General features: G+C 36.5%; 1 protein-coding gene across 3 annotated transcripts in view; it reads left to right on the top strand.

Annotated features, from left to right (window-relative positions):
* Positions 1-25089, top strand: part of LARS2 (leucyl-tRNA synthetase 2, mitochondrial) — a 90316-nt gene that overhangs the window by 32900 nt on the left and 32327 nt on the right. For all 3 annotated transcript variants that reach the window (XM_054191244.1, XM_054191245.1, XM_054191246.1), the window contains 7 exons: positions 9234-9341; positions 10852-11011; positions 14178-14282; positions 17138-17253; positions 18242-18525; positions 21701-21799; positions 24440-24577. In XM_054191244.1, coding sequence (XP_054047219.1) covers positions 9234-9341; positions 10852-11011; positions 14178-14282; positions 17138-17253; positions 18242-18525; positions 21701-21799; positions 24440-24577 — 1010 coding nt within the window. The remainder of the gene's footprint in view (positions 1-9233; positions 9342-10851; positions 11012-14177; positions 14283-17137; positions 17254-18241; positions 18526-21700; positions 21800-24439; positions 24578-25089) is intronic.

Below are 25089 nucleotides of genomic sequence, written 5' to 3' on the forward strand. Positions count from 1 at the left end.
TCTAGGAAGGAGGATTTATCTTTCATCTTTAGTCCTAACAAAATTTGACCTAACGAATGTCATTACAGGAAAGCCATCAGCTCTTGGGATGATTATACCTCCCACATGTCATTCTCCAGTAAGCGGGCTCAGCTGATGACAAGAAGGAACTTGTGCCTCCACAGTACCCCGTCATCTTCCCCCCAAAGATGTCACCTCAGGAGACTAACATATCCCCCTACTTACATGAAGGGCAAAAGTGAAAACAACCCCTTGTTCTTGAACATCTTAGTGGCATCATGGATGAGAGCTGCTACTGCTTGTCATTTGGGGGTGAACATTTATATCAACCTCTACAAAACCTTTAAGCCTAAGGACAGTTGAGTACTCTACAGATCTCTGTAAAGGTTTCCCAAAATTTTGTTCTGTGCATCATTGATATTCTGTATGGTCTATGCTAGCTGATACAACCAGATCGATGAATGATGCCATATTGCTCCCAGCTCAAGTGCTTTGGCAAGCATTGCCTTCATGTGCTCCCACTTCTTGTACAGTGACAGATGCTACCAAGTATCAGCAGGTGGTTTGGATTTTCCTTTTTACTCAGCCACCACTGACTCCCATTTTTGTTGCTGTGGTTCTGGCATATTTTGAACAGTCTCACTGTACTTCTTTTGGCAAGGGCTTTAAACATTTGGTTGTAGACGGGGAAAAAAATACTTTTTTTTTTTTTTTTTTCCAAACCTTCAAATAAGAATAGCAGACTACCAGGCCCTGCTATTCTAAGTCCAATATCTGATGTTGGATGGATTTCATGCTTTGGAAGATTAAGATAAATAAATTCCCTTTTCTTTCAAGTTGCAAGAGGCCAGATAACATAGCATGTTGTGTCTTACTTTCTGAAGAAGGCTGTTTTGGCCATAGAGCTCTGAATGGCCCATGAACTGCAAGCCACAATGGAAGATTGTCCATTGGAGGGAGACTCTGTGCCCACACTGACATAACTTGACATTAGCTTCACAACAGCATTTTGACAGAAACCAAATTATGGATCTTAAATACTACAACTTTGGCTCCTCTTTCTGAATATCTTGACTAATTATCCTCAAAACTCAACTTTGCACACATTTCTTCATTCCTTACAGTAGTCATACCAGTACTTTTCAAGGAGTGGTAAGAGACATTTTTCCTTCCATCTAAATCTGTTTCTTTTGTATACTTTTTCTTTGGCTTCAAGCTGTTGACAGTTGATGTGAATCCATATCATCCTAAATAGCATAGTGTTGAACACCATGGTTACAGCAATCAGTCTTCCTAGCCTATTCCTCAAGCCTTCTTCACCACATTTTTTCAAAAGCCCTTGCCAGGAGACCGGGCTTTATCAAGAAATGTTAATTTACAGAGCCTTTTGTCTTGGAACAGAGGGGTCAGATTTTACAGAGTTAGTCCTAATAGGTGCGGAGAATAGAGACATCTCTTTAAGAAGCTAAAGACTTTTAATCACTAATATGATTTTAGAATGATAACATTAGTGGTGATAATACCTTCACTTCATCAGGGGGGATTATTTCATGTGTCTTGCTCTTGAAGAAACTCATTTCCATAAAGAGGTCTTCCTGGCTTACATAATGGACCAGAACCACTACCAGCACAACTTCTTTTCTTGAAAGTCTTTGCTGTTCAGAGACTTCAAATATTTGTGCTTCTAATGATAAATGAGTGCAAAAATTAGGGTTTTTTATCCTTACCTGACTGTTTGCCAGTGAACATGCCTCTGTAGAATAATGCCAGGTTCTGTATGGATCTTACTTCCCTTTTTCTTCAGTTGTTTGGGGCTTGCCATGAGTATGTGTATAGCATCTTCTCTGCAGGTATTTTCAGGCACCTGAAGGCTTAGGATGCTACAGGAGTAGCGAGCATTTTTATCCAAGCTGGGCTTAGATGGTCAAGGTTACTTACAGTACGCCACATGCCAGACTCCTGTAAATGGGAAATCTGAGAGGTCATTATAAAGATTATCTTTTATGGGACTGGGGATTTCAAATCTATGGTCAACTTTTTTTGCATGAAAAAACCAATACAAATAGAAGTTCACCCTTCCAGAACTTGTCTGACCCTGAGGTCTTTATTCCCCATTTCTGAGTCAATTGCCTGTTGAACATCTTTTGTCCAGTTCTGCTTCTTTTGAAGGTGTCCAGAAGGTTAAGGCAAGATGGTGCCAAATTAGCATGGTCAAAATCATTCTGATCTGAAGACCTACGTTTTCTGTCAGCGTAGAGTAGCTTTTACGTCTTTGAGCCATTGTGCCAGAATTCATATCAGAACTCACCTGGCCTCTATTTCCTGTATCTCACAGCTTGGACATGTTCACGGGCACGGAGCAGATTTATTCCTCCCTTGTGCAAGATGTTCTTACTAGGTTTGGGAAAAGGTAGAGAGCTAAGTGGATCAGGCTTTCATCGAGCTTTATGGCTAGATTTCTGTTATCCACTGAAGTTTCACTACTTTGTATTTCGAAATTAAAAAATGGGAGGTACTAAGAGATTACCTGATGGTAATTTAATCCTTGCACCTTTTGGGGAAGATTTGTATTTTTTCCCCCCTTTAGCGACTCTTAGATGTAGAGGTTTAGTATTCTTTAAGTGTTCTACTTCTCCCACTTATCATTCTCCAGTGAAGCCTCAATCTGGGTTTCGTGTCTGATGGGAAAAGCCATTAGATTCTGGTTACCTTTTGGTTGCACCTTCCACAGTGACTATTATTTCTTCTGAAAAGTTTACAGAAATTCAAGACGAAATGTCAGAAAGCTCCACCTTCCTTGCCCTTTTTCTGTGACAAGGCTCTCTGCAGATCCGTTCCCTATTCCTTCCAGAAGTTTCCTTGAGTTTTCTTTTAGTTGACATAGTGAGAAAGCATGTTGAAAAAAACATTTATTTCCGCTAAGTAATTCATTTCCTGAGAGGCTTAAAGGAAAATCTAAGTCTTTATTTCATAACCATGCTTCATAGATGAGGTTCCATTTAAAATACTTTTAATGAATCAGCTATCCCTTAATTCTTCATGCAAATTACCAGCTAGCAATAATGGCTGAATATGTGCGCATACAACTTATTTTCTACTTGGAGCATCCACAAGTTATTTTGTTGTAACTATTCAACCTATTTATACTGCATATTGATGATCTTTCTAGGCATATGTGTTCCTCTCTCACCCATTTATCATTTTATGTTTTCTCCTGTATCTCAAAACCTTAATAAAAATAAATACTAGGAAGGGCAATCTTCATCTGCAATGGTTAAATTACTAGTCAAATACCAACAGGGAGTTACGTGATCAGTAATGGGCTGTGAAATCATCTTGTGTGTTACAGGAATCAGTGTTTCATTCCTACACACACTATTCTTTAGATTTCTGTTGTGTCCGGAGGAATCGTCCTCTGTGGATTTGCTTTGATTTATTATCTTCAAAGAAAAAATACAAACAAACAAAGCAGTGTTTGCTTACTTGGCAACTTACCATTGGCGATGAATTTTTTTTCAAAGGGCAAAAATATTGATCATGCTTTAAACACTTAGCAGAAAGCATTTGGGTTATGTAAAGTAATAAAGTAATCATGACCCATTTTTTTAAACTGTGAAGTACATATGAAATGGTCTAGCAGCTTTTATGGATTTTTAGAGAACATTTTAATTGTCATTTTTCTTTTGACAGATTTCTTTGATAAAAGTATAATACCTTAACTGATGGCATTATTATTCAAATTGTTGTCTTTGCATTTAAGATGTTTAAGCTAAAACATTTAGTTGCCATGGTTACCCAGCTGAATCTGTAGGCACATTCATTGGAAAAATCTGTCTGTAAATGTATTTTCTGTGTGTACCTGTAAATTGCTATTATGTTTTTTTATGCACAGTCAACTGAGTCCTCAAATAAGAATCTGTAAGGTTAGTCTTTGCATAGTCCCTGTTCTTCCAAAATTAATTCTATACAATGTTTTTTCATATCTTACTTTTCCCAAATCACCCAAATAACCAAAAGATAGTCTTTTCTTGAACATAATAAAACTGAAGCAACCTTGAATCTTCAAGTTTTGCCTTAAATCTTCTTTTTTTGCACAGCAATAAGATAATATGTGTATGTTTAATTTAAATACTGGGGAAAGTGATAGAGCCTACAAAATTCTGCCACTCAAATTTAAAGTTGCCATACAGATAAGTAGTACTCTTTACTTTTTTTTTTTTTTTAAATAGGGTTTTTTTTCATATAGACATTTAGAGACAAATCCTTCTTACCTTCTGTGAAGCATCAAAACTTAGATATTTAGCATGGTGTTAACTCTGTGAAGGGAAAACAACAAAAGATCTACCAGTTCTTCACCAACTTTTCGCTGGGTTTCCACTGCATCTGACAGCCCCTTTGCCTGGTCTGAATGGAATTGGCGTTGCTTTACCTAATTGTGTTTTACTTGATTTTTTTTTTTTTATTATTTTCTATTCTACTTCTGAGATATTAAGCAGAATGGTAATGAAATGTAATGAAACTGAAGTACTGCATTTTAGGATGTTAAGAGTCTTGACAGCACGTTGTATTTCATAGCATGAGGTAATGCCTCATCATTGAGGAGAATAGAAATGCTGGCTCTTTAGTTTTTCATGCTTTATGTGTGATTTTTTTCACTTCCCACACTTGGGATCTAGCTCATAGTTGTCGTCTTCCAACAGAATGGGCCTGATACACCTCCCTTTGAAACTCTTCCCCTTGAGTCAGGCTGAGAGCTCTCTCCTGGACAGGGACCAAGAGTACCATCTCCACAGCTTGCTTAGCACTTCATCAATAAAAAAATGACACCTGTTTTGTCAGCTTGGCAAGACAGAAAATTGTATGTGGACATCCAGACCAGGCTGATCTTTTCACCGTAGTTTAAACGCAGCATCTCATTTGGTGCTACGGCAATATAAATTTAAGTCCCTGTTGGTATAGGATTAATCAAAGCAGTGAATGCTCAGTACTACTAAAAATTATAACAAATGTTTTAAAGAGCTTTTATATTTATGGAATCAATTACTCATTTATCCCAAAGATAAGCGTCATTATATTGAAAAGGGAATATCTTCTCTTTGGTAATTGCTACAATGAGAACAACTCTGGAGAGCAAATCTGGAGAAGAACGCTGGCTTTAGTTTTGCTTTTAAGGAATCACTTCTTTCCTTCAGTTCCACATAGTCAAACCAGACGTGTTTGTTGACGATAAATTACATGATAAAGAAAGGGGAAAACTCTGATGGTTCAGACGTTTACAAGAAAGAATTTTAAGCACACACAGTATCGGCGTTGTTGTTCCTTTTTAATTTATGTTTCCAAGTGTACTTCACATGTGGGAAATAAGAGCCAAGAGTGACCTGGGATAGTACAGGCAGAAAATACTGAAGGTAAAAACAAAAACAAAAGAAGAGATTAAATACCAACAAAAGCTGTACTGCATAATCACAGTTGGAACTGTGCAACAGAGTGCAAAATAAAACAGTGGGCAGCCTAACTTTAATTTCCTGTACTTTAGTTAATATATTAAGTTGTATTACGTGATTTTGTGTAATCTTTAGTTTATATTTGGTTAGCCTTTTGGGAGCTTGATCAAATAAAGTGAAGAATTTAATTTTAATCCAAACAGATCTTGAATATTTCTCCGACTCTTCCTCAGAAGCAAAGCTTTTTATTTTAAATTGATTTTAATTTAGTAGAAGACAATTCTATTTTGCTAATGAATTGAATGCTTTTGAAATGAAACCTTTTGCTGACCTTTTTATTTTAGTCTTCTTGTTATGTTGCAAATTTGTCAAACTTTATTAAAGTGTCTTCATTGAAAAAAGAGTAAACATTTGGCTTTATAGCTTATATTTACATTTTTCCACTTTACTTCATTTACTGTCACGGAGGAGTTGAAATCCTCTCACTCAGTACAAAATTAGTGGCAGGCGTTGATCATACTAAAAATTTAAGTTCCCGAAGTCAGAGACTGAATTTTTAGGTGTTCAGCAGAATCCTCCCTCTTTGAACTACAAGCAGGAGGGCGACTTTTGGAGTTGAGATACACTTGGGAAATTATAAAGCACTTCTGTTCTTTGATTTCATGTACTTTTTTCTGTCTGAAGATTGCTAACCTGCAGTTCTGTTTCTCTCTGAATCTTCAACAGACCGAACAGCTGGATATGTGAGATTAGTTTTCCACTTTCAGACGCTTTACTTCTGGTTTCAGATTTGGTCATTGTTGTGTGTGATGAATCTTCAGCAAACTCATCTTGATTTTGTGAGAGACTCTGATCATCTGAACTGGTTGACTTTCATCTTCTAGCTGTGTCAGAATTTTTTAGGTATTCTGAAAGAGTAAAACAGTCCTGTAAAACATCAGTTTATCCTGAATCTTCAGTTTCTCCAGCGCTTGAGTTAAACTTTCCTAAAGGTGTAAGAGGCCTTGAAGTCATTCTCATCCCTGAATGTAGCTTTGATTTCTTCAGCTTTTTTCTGAGTCTGACTTATCTTTAGATCTGAAAGACTGCCAAAATGTATTTATGCTTTACCTAGACTTGTGTTTAATTAAGATGGATCTCATTTCTCCTGTAATTAGATGTTTGCGTTTTCAGTTTTACCGTCTCTTCCAGAGCCATGAAAAATGAAAGTAGAAAGACTCTGCTACCTAATGTCTCCAAGTTTCTCACTATTAAGTCATCATCAGAAATTTGAAAATGGAATTTAGTTGATAAATTTATCACTCACTTCTTACTGGATTGTAATGCTGCTGTTGTTTCTTGTCACTTGCAGAATCCAACATGGTTTTACTTTTATTCATTTGCCTAAGTGCTGGGAATCTTTTTGTTGATGGTCTTGTCTGGGTTACCTAGTTAGCAAACTTGTGGCACAGATGACTAGGAGTTACATGCCCGTTTGGTTCAAGTTTGGTTCAAGAAGAACAGAGAATCATAATTCCATATTGAAAATTTTTAAAGGATTCTTTGGGTGGGGTTTTTTTAGCATGCTGTCTACTGCTCATGTGCACATTAAGATGTGAAGGATTTGCGCTTGCACACTCTGCTAGGCTGTGTCGTCATGCAGAATAAGTTGTGTTATCTTTGTTCAGGTGAAGCTAAGTTGGCTTTTACTGTATTTAGCTGCATGAAGCAATTGCACTATCAAGAGAAGAACTGGGCTAAGTCAAACCGTAGCCTATAGATCCTAATAAGGCCAACTAAGTAGAGTTAAAATCATTATCACACTGGTGTTAAGGATCTTGATGCATTAATCCTGCAGTGAAAAAAAAAAAAAAAAAAAAAAAAAAAAAAAAAAAAAAAAACATTTAGAAAGTTTTGCTGGCAAGCAATTACAGTCTGTACAGTTTCAGTAGAGCACATGCACATTTAGCTGCTTCTGCCAGCAAAATGTAATGTAGATTAGGATGGATATCCAAGCAGGAGAATTTATAAAAATCTGCTAATGTGTACAGCCAGTTCTGTGTGTATTGGCACAATTTCATTCTTTCTAAAATGCATAAAATTCTTACAAAGGATGTATCCAAGTATTGTCAGTATATATGTCTGTATCTCTATATCTCTCCAATTATTCGTTATTCTTTGGTAGATATATAAGTACATGGATTATTCATGGCAGATAAAGCTCAGTAGTCTCTGGAACACTAGAATTAATGAGAATAATGAGAATTTGCAGTTCTCTATGATATAGTACACCTGCAATTGTGAGCTACAACTGATGAAAGTTACAGTATGATTAAAAACCTTCCAAAACCTTATCATTCTTTTATTTATAAATCATCAGAAAATGAATTTGATTCTTAAGGATGTAGAAAGCAATAATAATCCCAAGTGGTGGTGTAATATGATTTATGAAGGACATGCCCTTTGTTGTATTTTGAATGATAGATATACAACAGAGCAGTAATTAGAAAGTAATTCTTACAATGTCTTTTATGCATCTCACTGAAAATATTTAAGAATGTAGTTAAAACACACCAGTTGAAATAGAGTGAGTTGTACATTCACTAATTATCTAACTATGCGCTATTTAATTTGAGCAGCACGTAATAGCTACTGTCCATCCTTGCAGGTTGTTACCAATTAATGAGATAATAAAGAGCTTGCACATTTGATGTTGGGAGTCACAGCTGAAGGAAAATCATTCAACATGTTGCATTATTCTTAGATTTTAACTATAATTGTTCAGCGTATCCACCATCTGTTTGAATGACTCATGCCTCTGGCTGCACTTCTGCCAAAGTAAAGATTTTGGACAGTCGTGGAGTATTCATAACACAAGTGTTATGAAATGAAAAATTAGATGAGCTTTAAGTTATCCATCCCGTTGTACGCCTTCTCCTTTACTCTTGTATAGATTTCCTTTGTTAAAAACATACTGTTCAAATGGTTTAGGCAAATATTAGTTGGTTTAGAATAGTCTGTTACGCTTCCATGCCATGCATCAGAAAGCACGTAAATATATCTCTTGCTGAGTATAAATATCCATAGAAGTTACAGGTTGGCTGTTGGACATTATGGCTAATGAAAGAGCCAACACTTAATTTCTTCTCTGCTACATAATATATTATACTATTATTATATTATTACAATATTATTATATATATTTTGAATTTAGCATGAAGCCTTATTGTTATAACTTGGGTGGAGTGTTTTACAGGATGATATCACCTAAAGATTTCACTCAGTTTTACAGCCTGAAAAATGGATAGGCAGCTGGAAACTCTATTTTCCATTTTAAGTCAGAGCTTGAAAATGTTAAGACATCTGACTGCCATCTCCAGGCTATTGTCTAGAACAACTAATCCAAATGCAGGCTTCATACCTGCAAGCACATCTCTTATGTGTCAGTAGTCTAGTTCAGATCATTAGGTCACTTAAACTTCACGCAATTTACACCCACTGGGAATATTTTCTGTGTTTGTTGTCATCTAAGGGTTTTGTTCTGCCTTTTAAGGTTTAGTCCATTCAAAAGGAAGGCCTCTTTTCATAACAACAGGATTTCTGTGGGAGACGTCATACCTCTGGCTTGCGCTCTATTAATTCTATTCTCAAAGAGATGAATATGGGGTAGCAGCAGTATAAAAACACCTCTTCCTATGTTTTTACCAGCACCTACCTTATCATTTTGATGTTAGTCATAATTAAACCCACAGTCTTAATTGGTATGCTTACAAAAGCTGAATGTTCTAATTCTTTCTTTTATTGAATCAGGCTATGTTTGATGCTTTGTCCGATCTCCCTGAGTGGTATGGTATAAAAGAAATGCAAGCAAATTGGATAGGTGACTGTGTTGGATGCTCTCTTGACTTCTTGCTAAAGGTAAGTCAGAAATTTCAATACCGCTATCTTGGTCAGGCTAACCACAACCCCTGAAATGCGTGATGGGAATAGATTTTCAGATATAAAAAGCTTGAAACCTACTAAAAGAGACTATTATGTACCCAGACCAGCACAGATCCTGAAGAGCACCGCTTGTGGGTTGAAGAGATACTCCCTGCTGTTCTCTTTAGGAAAGGGTTTGTGTGTTCAAGTGCAACATCGGATGCAAATTGGCTGTGGGTATTTGTGCCAAACTACATGCCAGCTAATAAGTGTTCCCGAAAGCCAGGACATTTAGCAGAGCAGTATCAAGAGCAGTATCAAACGGCACTGCACGAGTCTGCTTTGCACAGCACCTTCTCTGTCAGACCCAAGCTGACCTCAGGCAAGCCACTTTATTGGTGTTTGTTCATTATTTCATTTATTACGTACAGTAACTAAAATAATGAAAACCAGACAATTAGGTTGCGATGGAGCTACAGAGAAGTCTGGATAGAAAGAAAGGAGAGGAAAGAGAGTGAAACCTTAAGAGAATTATAATTCTCTAGAGAAAAGTGGTAAAATCTGAAGTCCTTCTGAAGAGATGCAAAATGCTTTTTGAATATGATAGTGACAGAAGAGATTTTCAGAGACCCTGATGGAATTTCAGCCCTTGGATTTCAAAGCTTTATTGTGCTCATTTACTCTGGTCTAACGTTTTAAAAGTGACTCCTTATTTTAAAATACTGAATTTTTGGGAACCTCAAATTGAGACAGCTTAAACTTTCTTAATACCTCTGAATTGCACACTGCTAGAAGGTGCATTTCTGTATTTAAGTTGCTTTTGTCAATTGTTTCTGAAAAAGTATATCAATGCCTGTTGTAGAAAAATCTCCTTCTAAGACCCCCATATACTCCACTGTTAATGGACCTATCTGTTGATAGTGCTGGGTGATACTTCTTAAGCAGTCTTCCTGAGTTTATTACTCTCATTTTATGTCCCGTTGTTTTAATGTTGTGCCACCTTTTATTATTTTATTCCTGTACGTAAGTTGCAGCATTGACTTCATTAGAAAAATGTGGTGGAAAGCCTGGTAGCTGAGAAAATTTTAAATTCTCTTTAGATTTCAAAGGTAGCCTCTCATTTCCGTTTCTTAGAAACTGGGCATGCATATTAAAAGGGAATAGAAGGATTCCAGGTTACTTAACCAGGGATTGTATCTAGCTCAGTAGCACAATGTAATATTAAATATGATTTTAGAATATAAATATTTATATATTTATTTGGATAAACTGAGGCAAGATTGTAAAGCAAGTTTCTCAAGGTCTTGAAGGTTGATTTTGTCAAGATTTGATTCTGGAAACTCCCTATGGTGAGAATGCATCTGGCTTTGATATTCAGAATTGTATATTTCTACAGGGTGACGTATACTTTTTAGTTCCATAAAAAGGAAGGAGAATCTAAACCCACTGCACTTCCAATGGAGAAAAGAAAGAAATTCATCAGGGATATTTTCCTGCTCTTTTTCAGGTTAACGGTAAAGTAACAGAAGAGAAGCTAGCAGCTTACACCTATACGCCTGAAGCCATTTATGGAGCTTCGCATTTATGTATCTTACCAACTCACAGACTGCTGCATGGGAATAGCAATCTCAAGGAAGTCTTTCAGAGGGAGTTCATCCCAGGGAAAGGTGATATTTTTCTCATACTGCATTTTTTTGTAGAAGAGTAGCAGTTTTAGAGAATCATCTCCATAGAATGTGTGTCAAGCTGAGCATGAGCTGTTCCTGTTGAGAGGGAACAGGTCTTTTGATTGTTTGTATATGTCAAACAGTGTCACATCAGCCTGTCCTGGCTTCAGAAACAGTAACAGCAGCTATGTTAGAATTCTTCCTTTTATAATGGCTGTAAAACTTCATAGTATATAAAAGCAATGGAACAGATTCTTGGTTTTTTCATGTACCAGAAGTGAATAGTCCAACTCTGACTGTCAGCCCATTGGAAAATCTCACAGCTATATGGTAATACGTCATTAGCACAAAGACAGACGAACCAGCTCTTACACCAATGATGATCCCTTCCTGTCAAAGGGGATGTAAAGAGGGCAAGAGATCATTAATACATAGCTAAGTGGGTGATTGATAGATAGCACAATAATACTCCATGAATAAATTCAGAGTAGCCCTATGGCAGGTCCTGGCTTGTACAGAGGATACAAAGAAGAGGTAATTCTTTAATTGGTGTTGATTGGTGTCCTGAAGGCTCCTACCACCAATTCTGCCTTTATTTAGCATCCCTGGCCAACTATTTTTCTGTTGTTTGGAAAACCTGAAGATTATAAGAGTAAACACAAAATATACTGAATATTTTTTGTTTCCACTTCAGGCTGGTGTTCAGTATTTACTTTTTCCTAACTGGTGGCATCCTAACACGTGGCTTCATTGTCTGTGTAACATCTGATGTCAATAGCAACGAAGCAGGAATCTTGTGGGAAATTGTGATGGTTGAACAGAACTTGCTTTATTTTTGAGTGCTTCATTTCTGTAACCTTAATAAAGTTCACTTGCTGGCAGAAAAAAAAAAAAGGAGCCTGAATGTGTTGAGTATGTAGAGCCCTTGTCTCAGAGCTGAGCAAAGCTTTGAGAATTTTTATTAAGGAACAAAGGAAGAAATTTGCAGTTCTTACAATTCAGCCAAATCAAAGCACTAACCCCAGAAATGTACCTCCAGGTACGTGTCTGTATCTTTGTTGGATCTTGTGCTTTAAGCCAAACCACACAGGTGCAAAACTTGTTTTTAATAATGACCACGATATATTTATTTGGATTTTTTAACATGAAAATACTTGATAGGCTTTTTTCGTGTGTCTGTTAACAATAAACTTCACCTTTTAGTTGAGCTAAGTTAAGAAACTCTTATCTGGAATAATGAGAGCCGTAAGACCTTGAAAAAGAGGCTTTAAATCGGATGCAATTTCAGAATCATAACTCTGCTATCATGTACTCCTGCTACTTGTAAATATATCCATTTTCAGTTGAATTTGGCTGATATTTCTTACTATTTCTTGAGCATTTCAAAGGTATGGACTGGTATTTTACAAAGAAGAGAATATGCATTTCAGCCATGGTACGTAAGAAGGGCCAACAATGGCATTTAAGTAAAAAGAAATTTTTGATGGCCTTGGATAGACCATATTTTCACATAAACCAAGATTTTTTAAAAACATTCACCAGTAACATTAAAATTTTAATTGTTTTCTTTTCAGCAGAGATAGTCTTGTAACTCCCTTTCTTCACTGTGTTCTCATTTAAATAATTAGGAAGTTATGTTTTTATGTTTTCTAGGAGAGGAAAAAAAAGATTTTGTATGGCAAAGTAACTTAAATTTCTAATACCTTTACTCTTGGAGTACAGCTCTGTATTTTAGGCTATTATTACTTAAATAGAGGTGAGCAGCTGGTTTTCAAACATTCTTTTTTTTTTTTTAGCCTAGCAAAATTTATGTTAATTTAGAATCTGGTAAGTCTTCTAGTTTTGTCAGTGTGAGGTATCTGAGATAAAGATTTGATCCTTACATTGTTCATTATCTTATTATAATACTGTGCATACATTCTTTTACATTTGTAACTGTAATATCATCTCTTTACCACTATTATAATAATGATGCGAGCTAATGAGCAAAATAAAGACTGCCTTCATTAACTGGAGTTATTATTTCGGGTTTCAGCATAAAATCAAAATTATTGCTGGGTGGAAGAGAGAAGTTAATTTTAAAAGCAGACTGTCCTACCCACTCAGCATCCTGATCAGGAAGCTTTTTGCTTAGTTGCTTTTAAAGAATGAAATGATTCCTTTTGTACATTTTTAAACAGAGGAGGAAATCTATGTGCGGTGGTTTGAACGTGAGAAATTTTGTCTAGAATATGGGTATCTCAGAGACCTGAAATTGAATATATTGTTTGTGTTAACAAGACTAATGAGATATAGTAGCCCTACTCTCTAAAATGCTGTTATTTTATTTCAAGAAGATTTTATGCATAGCAATACAAGACTGAGACTTTCCTCAGCTTAGCTATGAAGATAGGTGAAACGAAGCTCTTAGCAGTCTGTATTTTAATTATTTAATTATTGTAATTGTCATCAACTTAAAGGCACTAAGAAGTTAGAAACAGGTCCAAACTGAGATGTGGGGTTTGAATCCTCAGGTTTGATTTTCTTCTTGCCGAGTCACCAAAGCTACACGTTGTAAATCAATTTCAGTTTATCAGCCTTGATTCTCTCCTCTTCTCTCTCCCCTTCCCTGTGGATAGTAGGTTCCTCATCTCTAATATGAATATAAATATTCTATTTGGAAATCAATTAGTTATTTAAGTTTCTTTTTTTACACTGGTCAATATTTCTTTGTAGGTCTGGTCAATATGCTTTGTAGTTCTTCTGTAAGAAAACAAATAAGTGTAGTTTATATGCTCCCCTTCAGTTTCACTTGAATAACTGGATTTTTTTCTGCTTAATTTTGTAATGTCTGCTAGTATATAATTCAGGGCTCACAAGACCCAGTTCGTACAGCTCTGCAGCGCACAAATAGTGGTCAAGGACTCACTATTTTTTTTACTGTAGTCCAAATCTTACTCTTTTTATTCAGGTGTTTGTTATGTTTTCTCATCGTGTGAATTTATCAGTCAGACTTACTGAAGATTTTAATACGTCTGAACATTTTAGAAATGTGATTAGGCTTTTCATTTTCTTTCTTATTTAAACAAAATTCTAATTTAAATTTCATGCATGTTTAAGATAAACTGAGTTTTAAGCATATTTTCTGTCATATTTTACTTACTGTGATCATTACATTTGTTTTCAGACTCGCTTACTTCAGTAACAGCTGTGAATTTGCTTACCAATCAGGAGATCCCTGTAGTCATCTCAGCAAAAACCAATTTTGAGAATCTTGTCGATACTAAAATAGGTATGTGACATTTAACGTGTGAGTGAAATAGTATAGTTTTCAATTGCTGTGTTGGAGCACCAGATACTGTTGCGGCAAATCTTTGAACACAGTGACTCTCTTCTGGACTTTGGCATCCTGTTCTTCATTACTGTTCTTCATTAGTGAAGAAGGAAGGGAAAAGTAGTTATGTGGAATCTGTCTGGGGGAGAGATTTACAGGATGATAAATTTTAATGGAAATATTATAAAATTAGTACGTTTAATGAGCTAAATTTGAGGATCTGCATATCTTAAGAGGATTGATTACCTACCGTGCGTGTGTATTTGGCTCTCTCTCACCATCCTTAAGCAAAACAGAACTGTACCATTATTTGACATAAACATTTTGCAAGCAACTTAAAAGTTTTAGCTTGTTTTTTTGTCTTATTTTTACATAAATTATGTGCATCCTGATGGAGAAATGTTTCAGACAGTAAATGTACGAAAGTTCCAAGTTTGACTTTCATCTAGTAGTGTTTTTCTTGAGGTCAGTAAAGTAAATCAGAATAGGTAATAATTCTGTCCAGGTAGTCCTGGACAGTTATGTTGGACCCTCTGTCTCTAAAGGAAGCATTCCCATAATTCAGGCACCTAGTTTAGGATTATTTAGGATTACTTACTCCTTTCTTGCACAGGGAGCCTAGCCCTTCAATATAGGCAGTTAAGTACTGATGATGTGACTGTCCTTCTAAGTAGAATTAGGAATTGTACTAACTTTTTAAAATTGTGTCCATTTTAATCTTCTCAGTGTACCTTCATCAGTAGCCGCCACCAAGCTTTTTGTTTACTGTTGTGTTTTGCTGTGGTCTCATCTCAGCTGCAATGAGTAGGCAATGTTCTGTGCCAGTCCTAATAGGAAATACTTCTTTATCTCTTCTTTCCCCTTTCCACTGCATCCGTATCCCTTAGTCCCTTTTGTTTCTCCCTGTTGTTACTTCTTTCCTGCCCTGGAGCTACTCCTTTCTTCTCTACACCACTGCCAATGTTGGTTGTTCCTGCACAACAACTGGACTGAATAAAACCAGCTGACACTGCAAAAATGTCTTGGATGACCCTCACAAGGCTGGTAGAAGTTATTCACTTGGGCTCTATAGCTTGCTTACGCCATGCCCGCATCTTACACTTTAGGAATGAATCTGTTTTTGAGAACCTTGGAACCTCCGCTTATGTAAGAGAAGCCAAATAATTGAGATACCTAATCATATTTTTCATTAAAAACTTCCAGCTTGCTCACTGGCATGTACCTTGGCCTTATGTCTGTTGGAAACAGCCCAGCTCTTCCCGGGAAGTTCTGGATGCCAGCTGTTGTTGAGCTCTGCGAATGTACATTAGTTGCATCATCTTTTCAAAAGAAAGAAGACCAAAAAGTGGGGCCTGCTTTTTTTCCATTTGTAGAGCATATTGTGAAGCCACCTGTTGCAGGCTGCAGGGCTCTCTGACAAATTAAGATTCTATAATAGGGCCTTGAAATTGTGAGAGCATACATCTGCTGGAAAGATAAAATAACAATTCCATATTTTGCTAGTTAGGGAGTTATTTGTCACAGGGCAGTTTTGCTTGGTTTTCTTGTTATCTGCTTCCAAAATATTATATATTGACAGAGTTAACGTGTAGCAGGCATTTCATTGCCTGAACAAAGACAATTGTTAAACTGGTTATGAATGAAGTAGTTTGTATGTTAATAATTCTAGTGTACTTAGCAATAGTTTGAGAGTCTTTGTCTGTACTTTTCACCAACCTAATGTTAGCATTGGCTTGTTGAAATAAGTTTCTTTGCCTTTTAAAGATGACAGCAATTGTGCAAGATTGTTCAAATATTAAATAAATGATCACTGAAAGGAAAAAAAGATGAAGAAATATGTGTCTCTCTGTGGAAATAATAAATCTGTTAGTATCTCAATGTTATTTCAGAATACATGGGATAATGAAGTTAATAAATGTCTTAACTCACCCTGAAAGGTAATCCTCCAAAGTAGAACAAAGTACTTTTCAAAATACACACAGCAAAGTCAGAGGGAAGATGTCATCATCTATCAATATGAGTAAGATATATTTAAAAGTAATGTGTCATTTCATGGTGCTGGTAAATCACTATAATAAAAAGAAGTCTACGTGGCTTAGAAGAGGAGCTTGCATTCAAAATGTATGACTGACCCAAGTAATAAGATGCAACGGGAAAGACAGCATGAGGGGCCTTAAATACTCTGACTTCTGTAACTGGCTTGAACAGCGGTAGGAGGTGCTCTCAGTAGTTACATTCTGAAATAGAAAACAGATGTTATTTGAATTCTTTTCCTGAGATTATAAATAAATCGTGTCTTTCATAATAAGTTAAAGGGATAGTAACGTTAGAGATTATTGCGGTACATTTTAATAAACTATGAAATTAGAAAAAGATTAAATTTACTGTTGAAACAAGAGGACTACTTAGGCTGTTTGTTTAGTATTTATTTCTCATATTAGCAAATAGAATTTACATTTGTAATATTTAAATATTATATTTAGATAATAAAGTTGTATTGAAAATTTTATTATTTGTCCGGATTTATCTAGCTTTACTTTTAGACTTTTTCTGAACCATCTAATGTTCATCCTTTTCTGTGGCGGGACGTTGATTAATACTTGGATTACACAGAAACTGAGAAAATGTGTTTGTAATTATTGCTGTTTGAATTTCATTGCTTAAAGATAATTAAAGCATTTTTATTGTTCTTAGATTTTTAAACTAAGAGAGTGTCATAGAAATAAAATGTTTTATCCTGAAATTGACGATTGATATCCATATTAGTCAATCCCAGAACTAATTTATTCTTTTCACTTTTCCCTCCCCCCTAGGAATACCTAGTACAAGTGCAGAAGATGCTGCAGTAGCTAAGAATCTGGGCATTCCTTTCACTGAAGTCATTGAAAGATTGCCAAATGGTTTGGAGAAAGTCATTAATTCTGGGGAGGTGGGTATACAAGTACGATGTTCTTTCCAACTTACAATAACAATGCAAACTAAATCTGTTTTCACGAGAGTGCCAGATAATTTGTATGTTTAAAGGCTTTTTTTTTTTAATCAAGAATCAAACCAGGCTTACGCTACCAAATTTCTAGGAATAATTTAATGATGAAATATGCTGGCTCTTCTGTAGCAATAAAATGAGGTTTTTTTCCTTTTGTGCAGGAGAAGAAGCTACAGTATTTGTCTGAGTTTATAATGGAAACTGAGTAATTGATCCTGTGTTAAAAGTTGATTCTTACTTCACCATCTCAATACATTTTTAAGCTAAACATTAATATATTAGTGCTTTTTCCCCCCTATTCATTGAAATGTGTCATAAGCCTTTCTGTTAATGTATCTGCCTGAAGTGACATAGAAATCTTATATTTAAATATAAAATATATATGGTGTTATAGGTCTTGGAAAAATGCATTTCATAGCAGACGCAAAGCTCATATTCTGTTACATGACAGGTAGGGTCTAAGTGGTTAAGATGCATCTGAAAGCAAGAACAGAAAAACCCCAAATGAACGTAGGAGAAAGAAAGCTGCTGAACCATCCACATTTCCTCAGTCTCTGCCTTGTGTTGGTGATATTCCGAAGTTTCAGCATACAGCAGTTGATTAAAATATCAGCGGTAAATGCAAATAGCTGCCAATAAAGGCTGAAGGGGTCTACAGGGCTCTTTCTCAGCCTTGTCTATTCAGGCCATCAACAACATTACCCTTTGATTAAGAGGGTTTAAATGAATCAAATAACTGGTATGTTCATGGTCTCTTGGATAGAAGGACGTTAAGCAGTGGGAAGGGGAAAATTCATAGAAGAGCCGTAAACTTTCAAAAATTGCACTTGTGACTTTTTTTGTCTGTTCTTGCATTTTCACTGACAGCAAATATACATTTTTCTTACTTCTGCTGCTTTTATTTTTTTTTTTTTTTTTTTTTTTTAATCAGATCACAGGCATGACTCGGCAAGAGGCTTTAAAAGCTATTACCCAACAGGCCAAAAATAAAGGAATAGGTGGAGACCTAACAAGTGACAAATTAAAAGACTGGTTAATATCTCGACAGCGGTACTGGGGAACACCTATTCCCATCATTCACTGCCAGACTTGTGGCCCTGTCCCCGTACCTTATGAAGACCTACCTGTGGTGTTGCCCCATGTAACCACCTTCACGGGAAAGGGAGCCTCACCTTTAGAAGGTGCTCCACAATGGGTGAACTGTTCCTGCCCAAGGTAAGCCAATGCTGCATTTACTGCGGAGTGGGACAGATCCCTTTGTACCTGCCTGTTTCTCTTTGTGTTGACAACTGACCACTCTGAGCCAGGATACTACTCCAGAATGGTGTTTAGTCTGACTCAGCATAGGGTTGGTTTTTTCTTATATACTCTGTAAAACTCCTTTTTTGCAACACAGAGACCCACTGCTTTTTTTTCATAAACCTTCATTTCTTAACAGTATTTTTTACTTCATTTGCTACAAGAATTTTCATTATCTTTCACCAGCAGAGTTAATACAAAGCTTATAATGACTATCGAATTATTTCCTTTTCTTAAGGAAACTAACATCATGTTCATTTTCTTAGCAATAGTCCAACAATAAAGCATTTCTGCAGCTATATAATTCTTTATCATGAAGAATCACATTCACTGTATATTAGAGATGACAGCATGTAATTCAGATTGAAGGAGACAGTAAGTATGTGCATGTTGTCAGCGTTGTAATCTTTATTGTTTGTAGTCCAGCTGTTTAAGAAATAAAACAGCCTAAATTAAGTAGTGAGAGATATGTCATGAAAATCAGTTGTATGATCTTGAGGGCTACTTAGATACTCTGTACACTGAAGTTTGCATACAGGTTCTGCAGAAGAACTGGTAGAACATGAGTTATCCCAGAGAAGTTTTTCATCAGCAGTGCGATGCAATGCTGCTGCTAACAGACTGACCACATGAGAAGTATGTTATCAGCCTGCCAGGCAGGGGAATCAGACATAGAAATGGCATTAGGGCTCTCATTGATAATGCAGCAGTTTCATTACATCTCACTGTATTTTAACATTTGCAGGGTAGAATATCACTGTGATCTTCGTTTCTAAATAGGCAGCTTATGCATGGCAGTTCTGTGGTTCTCTGGGAATATATATTTTGACCTTTGTTGATAACATGTATTTTATGTAAAACACACATTTACTTTCATGTTTCCGTATAAAAAAATTACTTCTTAGATATGCCTATTTAAATTACATATAGTTAGTATACTTTAAAGTGTGACTCTGACAGGGAAGCCTTACTAAACAAGATCTACAGGTTTAGTAAAATCCCCGGAAGCGCCTTGGTCTAGAATTCTTAATTTCAACTGAAAATTTTTCCTGGTGTTACTACAGTCACTGTCTGCACTCCTGGCTTCCTCCTGACCTTAATTCAAAAATGATTTTGTTGTTTACCAGGCAACTGTATATTTTGCTGTATAGCAAATCCTTTTGGTTTCTGGATAGTTATTGTGGCTGCCCTACTTAGAAGTGAATCAAGGCATACAGGATTAGTTTCCTAGCCTAAAATATGGTAATTTGCTGAAATTAACAGGTGTTTGTTTTTTTTTTAAATTCTCGCCCTTATTTGGCTTCTAATTCTCACCTGTCTGACAGCTCTCTTCTGTATTGCTCATCCATATGTCTGCTACAGTTTCAAATCCTTTGAGCTATTGCCTTTGTGTGTGCCCTCTTCCTTGCTTCCTTGCTTTTCCTTGCTCTGAGAAATTACGTCATCCCTTCCTTTAGTCCTTCTCTCCAGTAATAGAGGGTTTTTTCCTTAGTTGCATTTAATATCTAGAATTAATAAGGAAAGCAAGATGGAAAGATACAAAAGTCTGCGAGTATTTGAGTGACAATAATGTAAGCAATCATAAATGGGAGGAGATGCCCAACTTATTCGTTGTTATACAAGTCCAGGTAATTGCGTTAGTTGTCTGAAGATCGTCTAATGAGATTACAGTATTGTGCCTGTTGTATACATTTTGAAAGATGCTCATGCTGTCTGCCTCTTAGTGAGCCATGTCCATTTGGAGTACAGGCAACATCAGAGGCATGAAGCAGACATAATTATGGTTCAATGCCTGTAAAGTATTCTTGCTTCTTACTGAAAAGCCATTCTGTTTCAATATAATACAGTATTATTTTGCGTTGGCCAAGACTGCTTTTATGTACAATTTAATAAAATGGTTATTCTATTTAAAAAAGCAGTCAGGAGTAAAATTTCTTTACTGCATTATTTGCATTGAAAGAAAAACTTGCTGGTAGAAAAGGACCTGGGGCAGAGACAGAGAGAAGGAAAATGTTAATTGGTGATGCTCTTCTAAACTTGCCTCAGCAAGCCAAGCTGAATTAACAGGCAGACAGGCAGATACATGTTGCGGCTCAGTTATCAAGCTTGGTCACAGACTAAATATGTAGTTGGAAAATATTAAATAGCCAGTACCCATTTATTACAGATATTTATTACACGTATACATACATTTAAATTTACATACATTTATAAATTGCATACATTTGTTACATATAGCCAGTGGTATTTATGTGCAAGTTTATCACAGGTTGCAAAGTTTTATTTATATTAGAATAATCCCATTTAATAGTAAGAGTTTTAAAGAGGGATCATTTACAAAAAATGAAAGTTTATTAAAAGTTATTATTGGCTCCTACAAACAAATAACTTACATTCGGGGAGAAACCAGCAGAAAGTAAGCCGAGCTTATAAAATTTATTTAAAAACTGTTTTGTCAGGGCTGCCAATATAAGCAAAAATTGATTTGCAGTTAATCACAAATTAAAATTGTGCTACAAGGTCTAGAAGAGACTTGCTACATCTCAGTGGAAGCTGAAATTAAACTAAATTCATTTTTTCTAGAGACGATAAATGGATTCTGCAAAGACTTTTTTGTCCAGACAATCAGAGAGGCAACCACCTGCTCCATCTGCTGAATGTTTATAAAATGATTTGTCTGCTGGTACCTAATGAATGTGATATGTATTGAGTTACCATTAACTTTATGGCAATGTACGGTTGTCTGTGCTTTAAGACTTGCTTCGTTTCTTTTAAAATGACAATTCTAATAAATGCCAGGAACATACAATGGAGAAGGCTGTCCGGGGCGGTGCTGTCTTCTGCTGTTGCAAGATGTTATAGCTGTTCAGGCTTCTTTTTGATTTGCATTTTGTTTGGTTTGGGAGGGAGAGGGAAGGAGAGTGGCCTCTGTAACTTGTGTTGGCCGTCTTCTGAACGTATCACTCTTGAGACTGTTCAGACCCATTCAGTTTTCAATCTAAATGTCTTCACGGCCACTCTGTACACGGTTGTTTTTTCCCCAAGCTTGTCACTCGTATAAAAATAGCTTTTCTCCTTCTCTCTTGTTCAGGTGTAAAGCAGCAGCACGGCGGGAAATCGATACCATGGACACATTTGTAGATTCCTCTTGGTACTATCTGAGGTACACTGATCCTCACAACAGGGACAGGTGAGGGCTGCAGGCGCAGGGCTGTTGGGTGGGCCACCCTGCTTCACAGGGTAGAATCATAGAATTATAGAATCATCTAGATTGGAAAGGATCTTTAAGATCAAGTCCAACCACCAACCTAACCCTGCCAAAACCACCACTAAACCAAGTCCCTCAGCACCACGTCTATCCATCTTTTAATACCTCCAGGGATGGTGATTCCACCGCTTCCCTGGGCAGCCTGTTCCAATGCTTGACAGCCCTTTCGGTAAAGAAATTTTTACTAATATCCACCCTAGACCACCCCTGGTGCAACTTGAGGCCATTTCCTCTTGTCCTATCACTTCTTACTTGGGAGAAGAGACTGACCCCACCTCCCTACAACCTCCTTTCAGATAGTTGTAGAGAGCGAAAGAAGAGAAGGAAGAAAGAGGCCAGACACTCACGTGTTTCTCGCTTCTAACTGCCTTTGCAGAAAGAAGCATCAACCCCTGGGCTGCCCCGATTTTGTGCCTGTCCTCTGTCTTGAGTGCAGCACAGGATAGACTAGGAATGGCTCTAAAAATATGGCGTTTGGTTGCTCCCGTGCCAGGAGATCTACGAGAGCAGAAAGTGTAGACACAGCTGTGTAAGCACAGGAGTTATGAGGCAAAGGGCAGAAGTTTACCTGAAAGTGGATTATGGGGCAGGGCACAGAGGAAATGTTCAGCTGAGGAGCTGAAGATAGTCCTTAGTGCAGGACGCCATCAAGAATGACAGCCTACTGTGACTTTCTCTGAGACTGTGGTAAGTTGCATGGAGCGTACCCTCCCTGGCAGTGCACTGAGTGTGTCAGTGTGTGGACAGACAGTGCTTTTCCACCAGTAAGAAGCGGAATAGTCTAGTGTAATATCCAGCTGCCAAGAACGGCACCCTTGTTTCTTTCCTTTTGGATTATGGTAACTCTTGCTACCTCCTCCTGCGCAGACCTGAAGCGAAGTGGCATCACAGCAAGTTCCGGCTGTGTCGGCACTTTGACTATATGCAAAATTAATGAAAGGAGACTTTTCATGTGCTGCATATTAGTGCTTGCAGCATGGAAAGTGTGAGAAGACAGATGTAGTTATTTAGCTGGTTTTCTGCTTCATAGTCCACCTGTAGTAGCGCTGCTGATAGCGCTGGTTTTTCCAAAAAGAAATTAGTGGAACAGCTCTACTGTGTAAGCTAAGGAAGATAGAAAGAGGTGCATTTTTTAGATACTGATATGACATGTAGAGCTGTTTGGGGGTTTATTTGTTGCCCAGAGTAGTGTCTGGGCACATACTGCATAGCAAGTGATTTAGTATAGCTGGGCCAGTTGGTTTTATTAGATATTGGCAGCACCAGTTTAGTTAAACTAAAGAAATATCTTCTGTGAACACTTTTATTTCACATTAATTTTAATTATTTTCTAGTGGCACTGTGAAATTATTATTAATATTACTGAGTTATGCAGACTGCTTCCTCTCCAGTGACACTTTATTTTTTTTGTGCATGGAAAAAAAGGGACTTTTCCAAAAGTAGAAGATAAAATAGTCAGATGCGACATCCAGCTGTTGACGTAACAGTTAGCGTAGCTAACTCTGTTTTATAGTGAAATAGCATTTTTATGGACTTCTGCACTAGATTGCTATGTCCATTTGATTTATTTATTTATTTGGGTTTTTTTTAGCTAAGCTAGGTGTACGTAAACCCTTTATTTCTGTAAGTCATATTTCACAGGTCTAGAATTTGGGAGAATTACTCTGTTGATTTGGGAACCCTGTGAACAAGTTAGTTTTGATTTGTTCCACTAAAGACATGAATCCCAGATACACTATTTGCTTCTGGGCTCATCTGTGAGGAAAAAAGTGGTGTTCTTCCAGAAATTACAGATGGAATAATCAAACAAGTTGATAAAACAGGTAAATTTGTTAGAATGGGTCCATAAAGCATGTATTAAAGAAGAAATGTAAAAATGGTATTTTGAAGGCAGGACCCTATTACAGGAGACATAACAATATTTAATGAAGCAGTAAGCAATGCTAGGAAACCATGCAGGTGACCTCCAATGACATAGTAAATATGCTCTAAATGACAAATTTACTGGAAATTCATAGAGCATCCTTCAGTTGGAGTATGGTGACCCATCTGACTCTTCAAGATGTTTTGCAACCTTATAGTAAACTGCTTCATTGCCCCCTAATGGCAAGAATGCAAATCTCCAATTAAAAAAAAAACAACTGTTTTTGAGTGGGCATGTCTTTTGTCTTTTGCTGTAATATATTTGTATGTAAAACTTGATAAATACTAAAAAATGTAAAGGCTAGCCACAGGGTACTTACGAAAAAATAATTTAAAGAGCAAACGAATATTTTCATCACTTTCTCAGGTATTGTATGTGAAATCTTAGTTGCTTCCCTAAAATATATGAAAATAATATTTTCGTGGATCTGCTTGTCAGAGGAAATTAAAATTTTGTCTGTAATTTAAGAAACATAACGCTTCTTAAAAATTAAAGAGATCTGATAGCAAAAGTTTTATAACACATTTATAGCTCTCAGTAAATAGTGGTGTCTAGCCAAGTATGATGAACTACTTTAGAAGAGCTAATCTTTTGTTTCCATACTGTATTGTATTTTTTTAATAATTGTGTTTTTTCAGGCCCTTTAATAATGACTTAGCAGACTACTGGATGCCTGTGGATTTGTACATCGGAGGAAAGGAACATGCAGTTATGCACTTATTCTATGCAAGGTTTTTCAGCCATTTTTGCCATGACTTGAAGATGACAAAACACAAGTAAGCCTTACATATTTCTATAAAAATCTTTCATATTTCATTTGACTAGCAAGAGTGTTAGTGGGCATTGTTAACGATAATAGACTGTTGTATTGAATAAGCCTGAATTTTCCTGCTTGTCAGTCTTGGCTGACTACTTGGTTTCTCACAGTCAGTTGCATTTTCTGTATGCATACATACATAGCATTTTTATTACATGAGTATTAACTGGCTCAGAGCAAGTGATGAAATGTTGCTGTAGATTTTCAGCCTGCAAAAGCTTGCATAAACTAGTAACTTCAGGCATTCAGAGTAGTGCTATTATTTCAAATTAGGTAACTTCATGCACAGTAATACCATTAGTTTCAGTGGAACTATGCATATTTAGAAAAATAAGCACTCCTATAATTCACTGCAGTATTGGAGCTGAACAGTGCAAAGCAATTTTGATAAGCAAAAGCAGTATATGTATCTGCTGTCAGTTTATTTTTTATTTAATGACTTTTATATAATTACTCTTAACTACTCTTGTT

The sequence above is a fragment of the Rissa tridactyla genome, chromosome 2 (genome assembly GCF_028500815.1).
Source record: "Rissa tridactyla isolate bRisTri1 chromosome 2, bRisTri1.patW.cur.20221130, whole genome shotgun sequence".
In the NCBI taxonomy this organism is placed as follows: domain Eukaryota; kingdom Metazoa; phylum Chordata; class Aves; order Charadriiformes; family Laridae; genus Rissa; species Rissa tridactyla.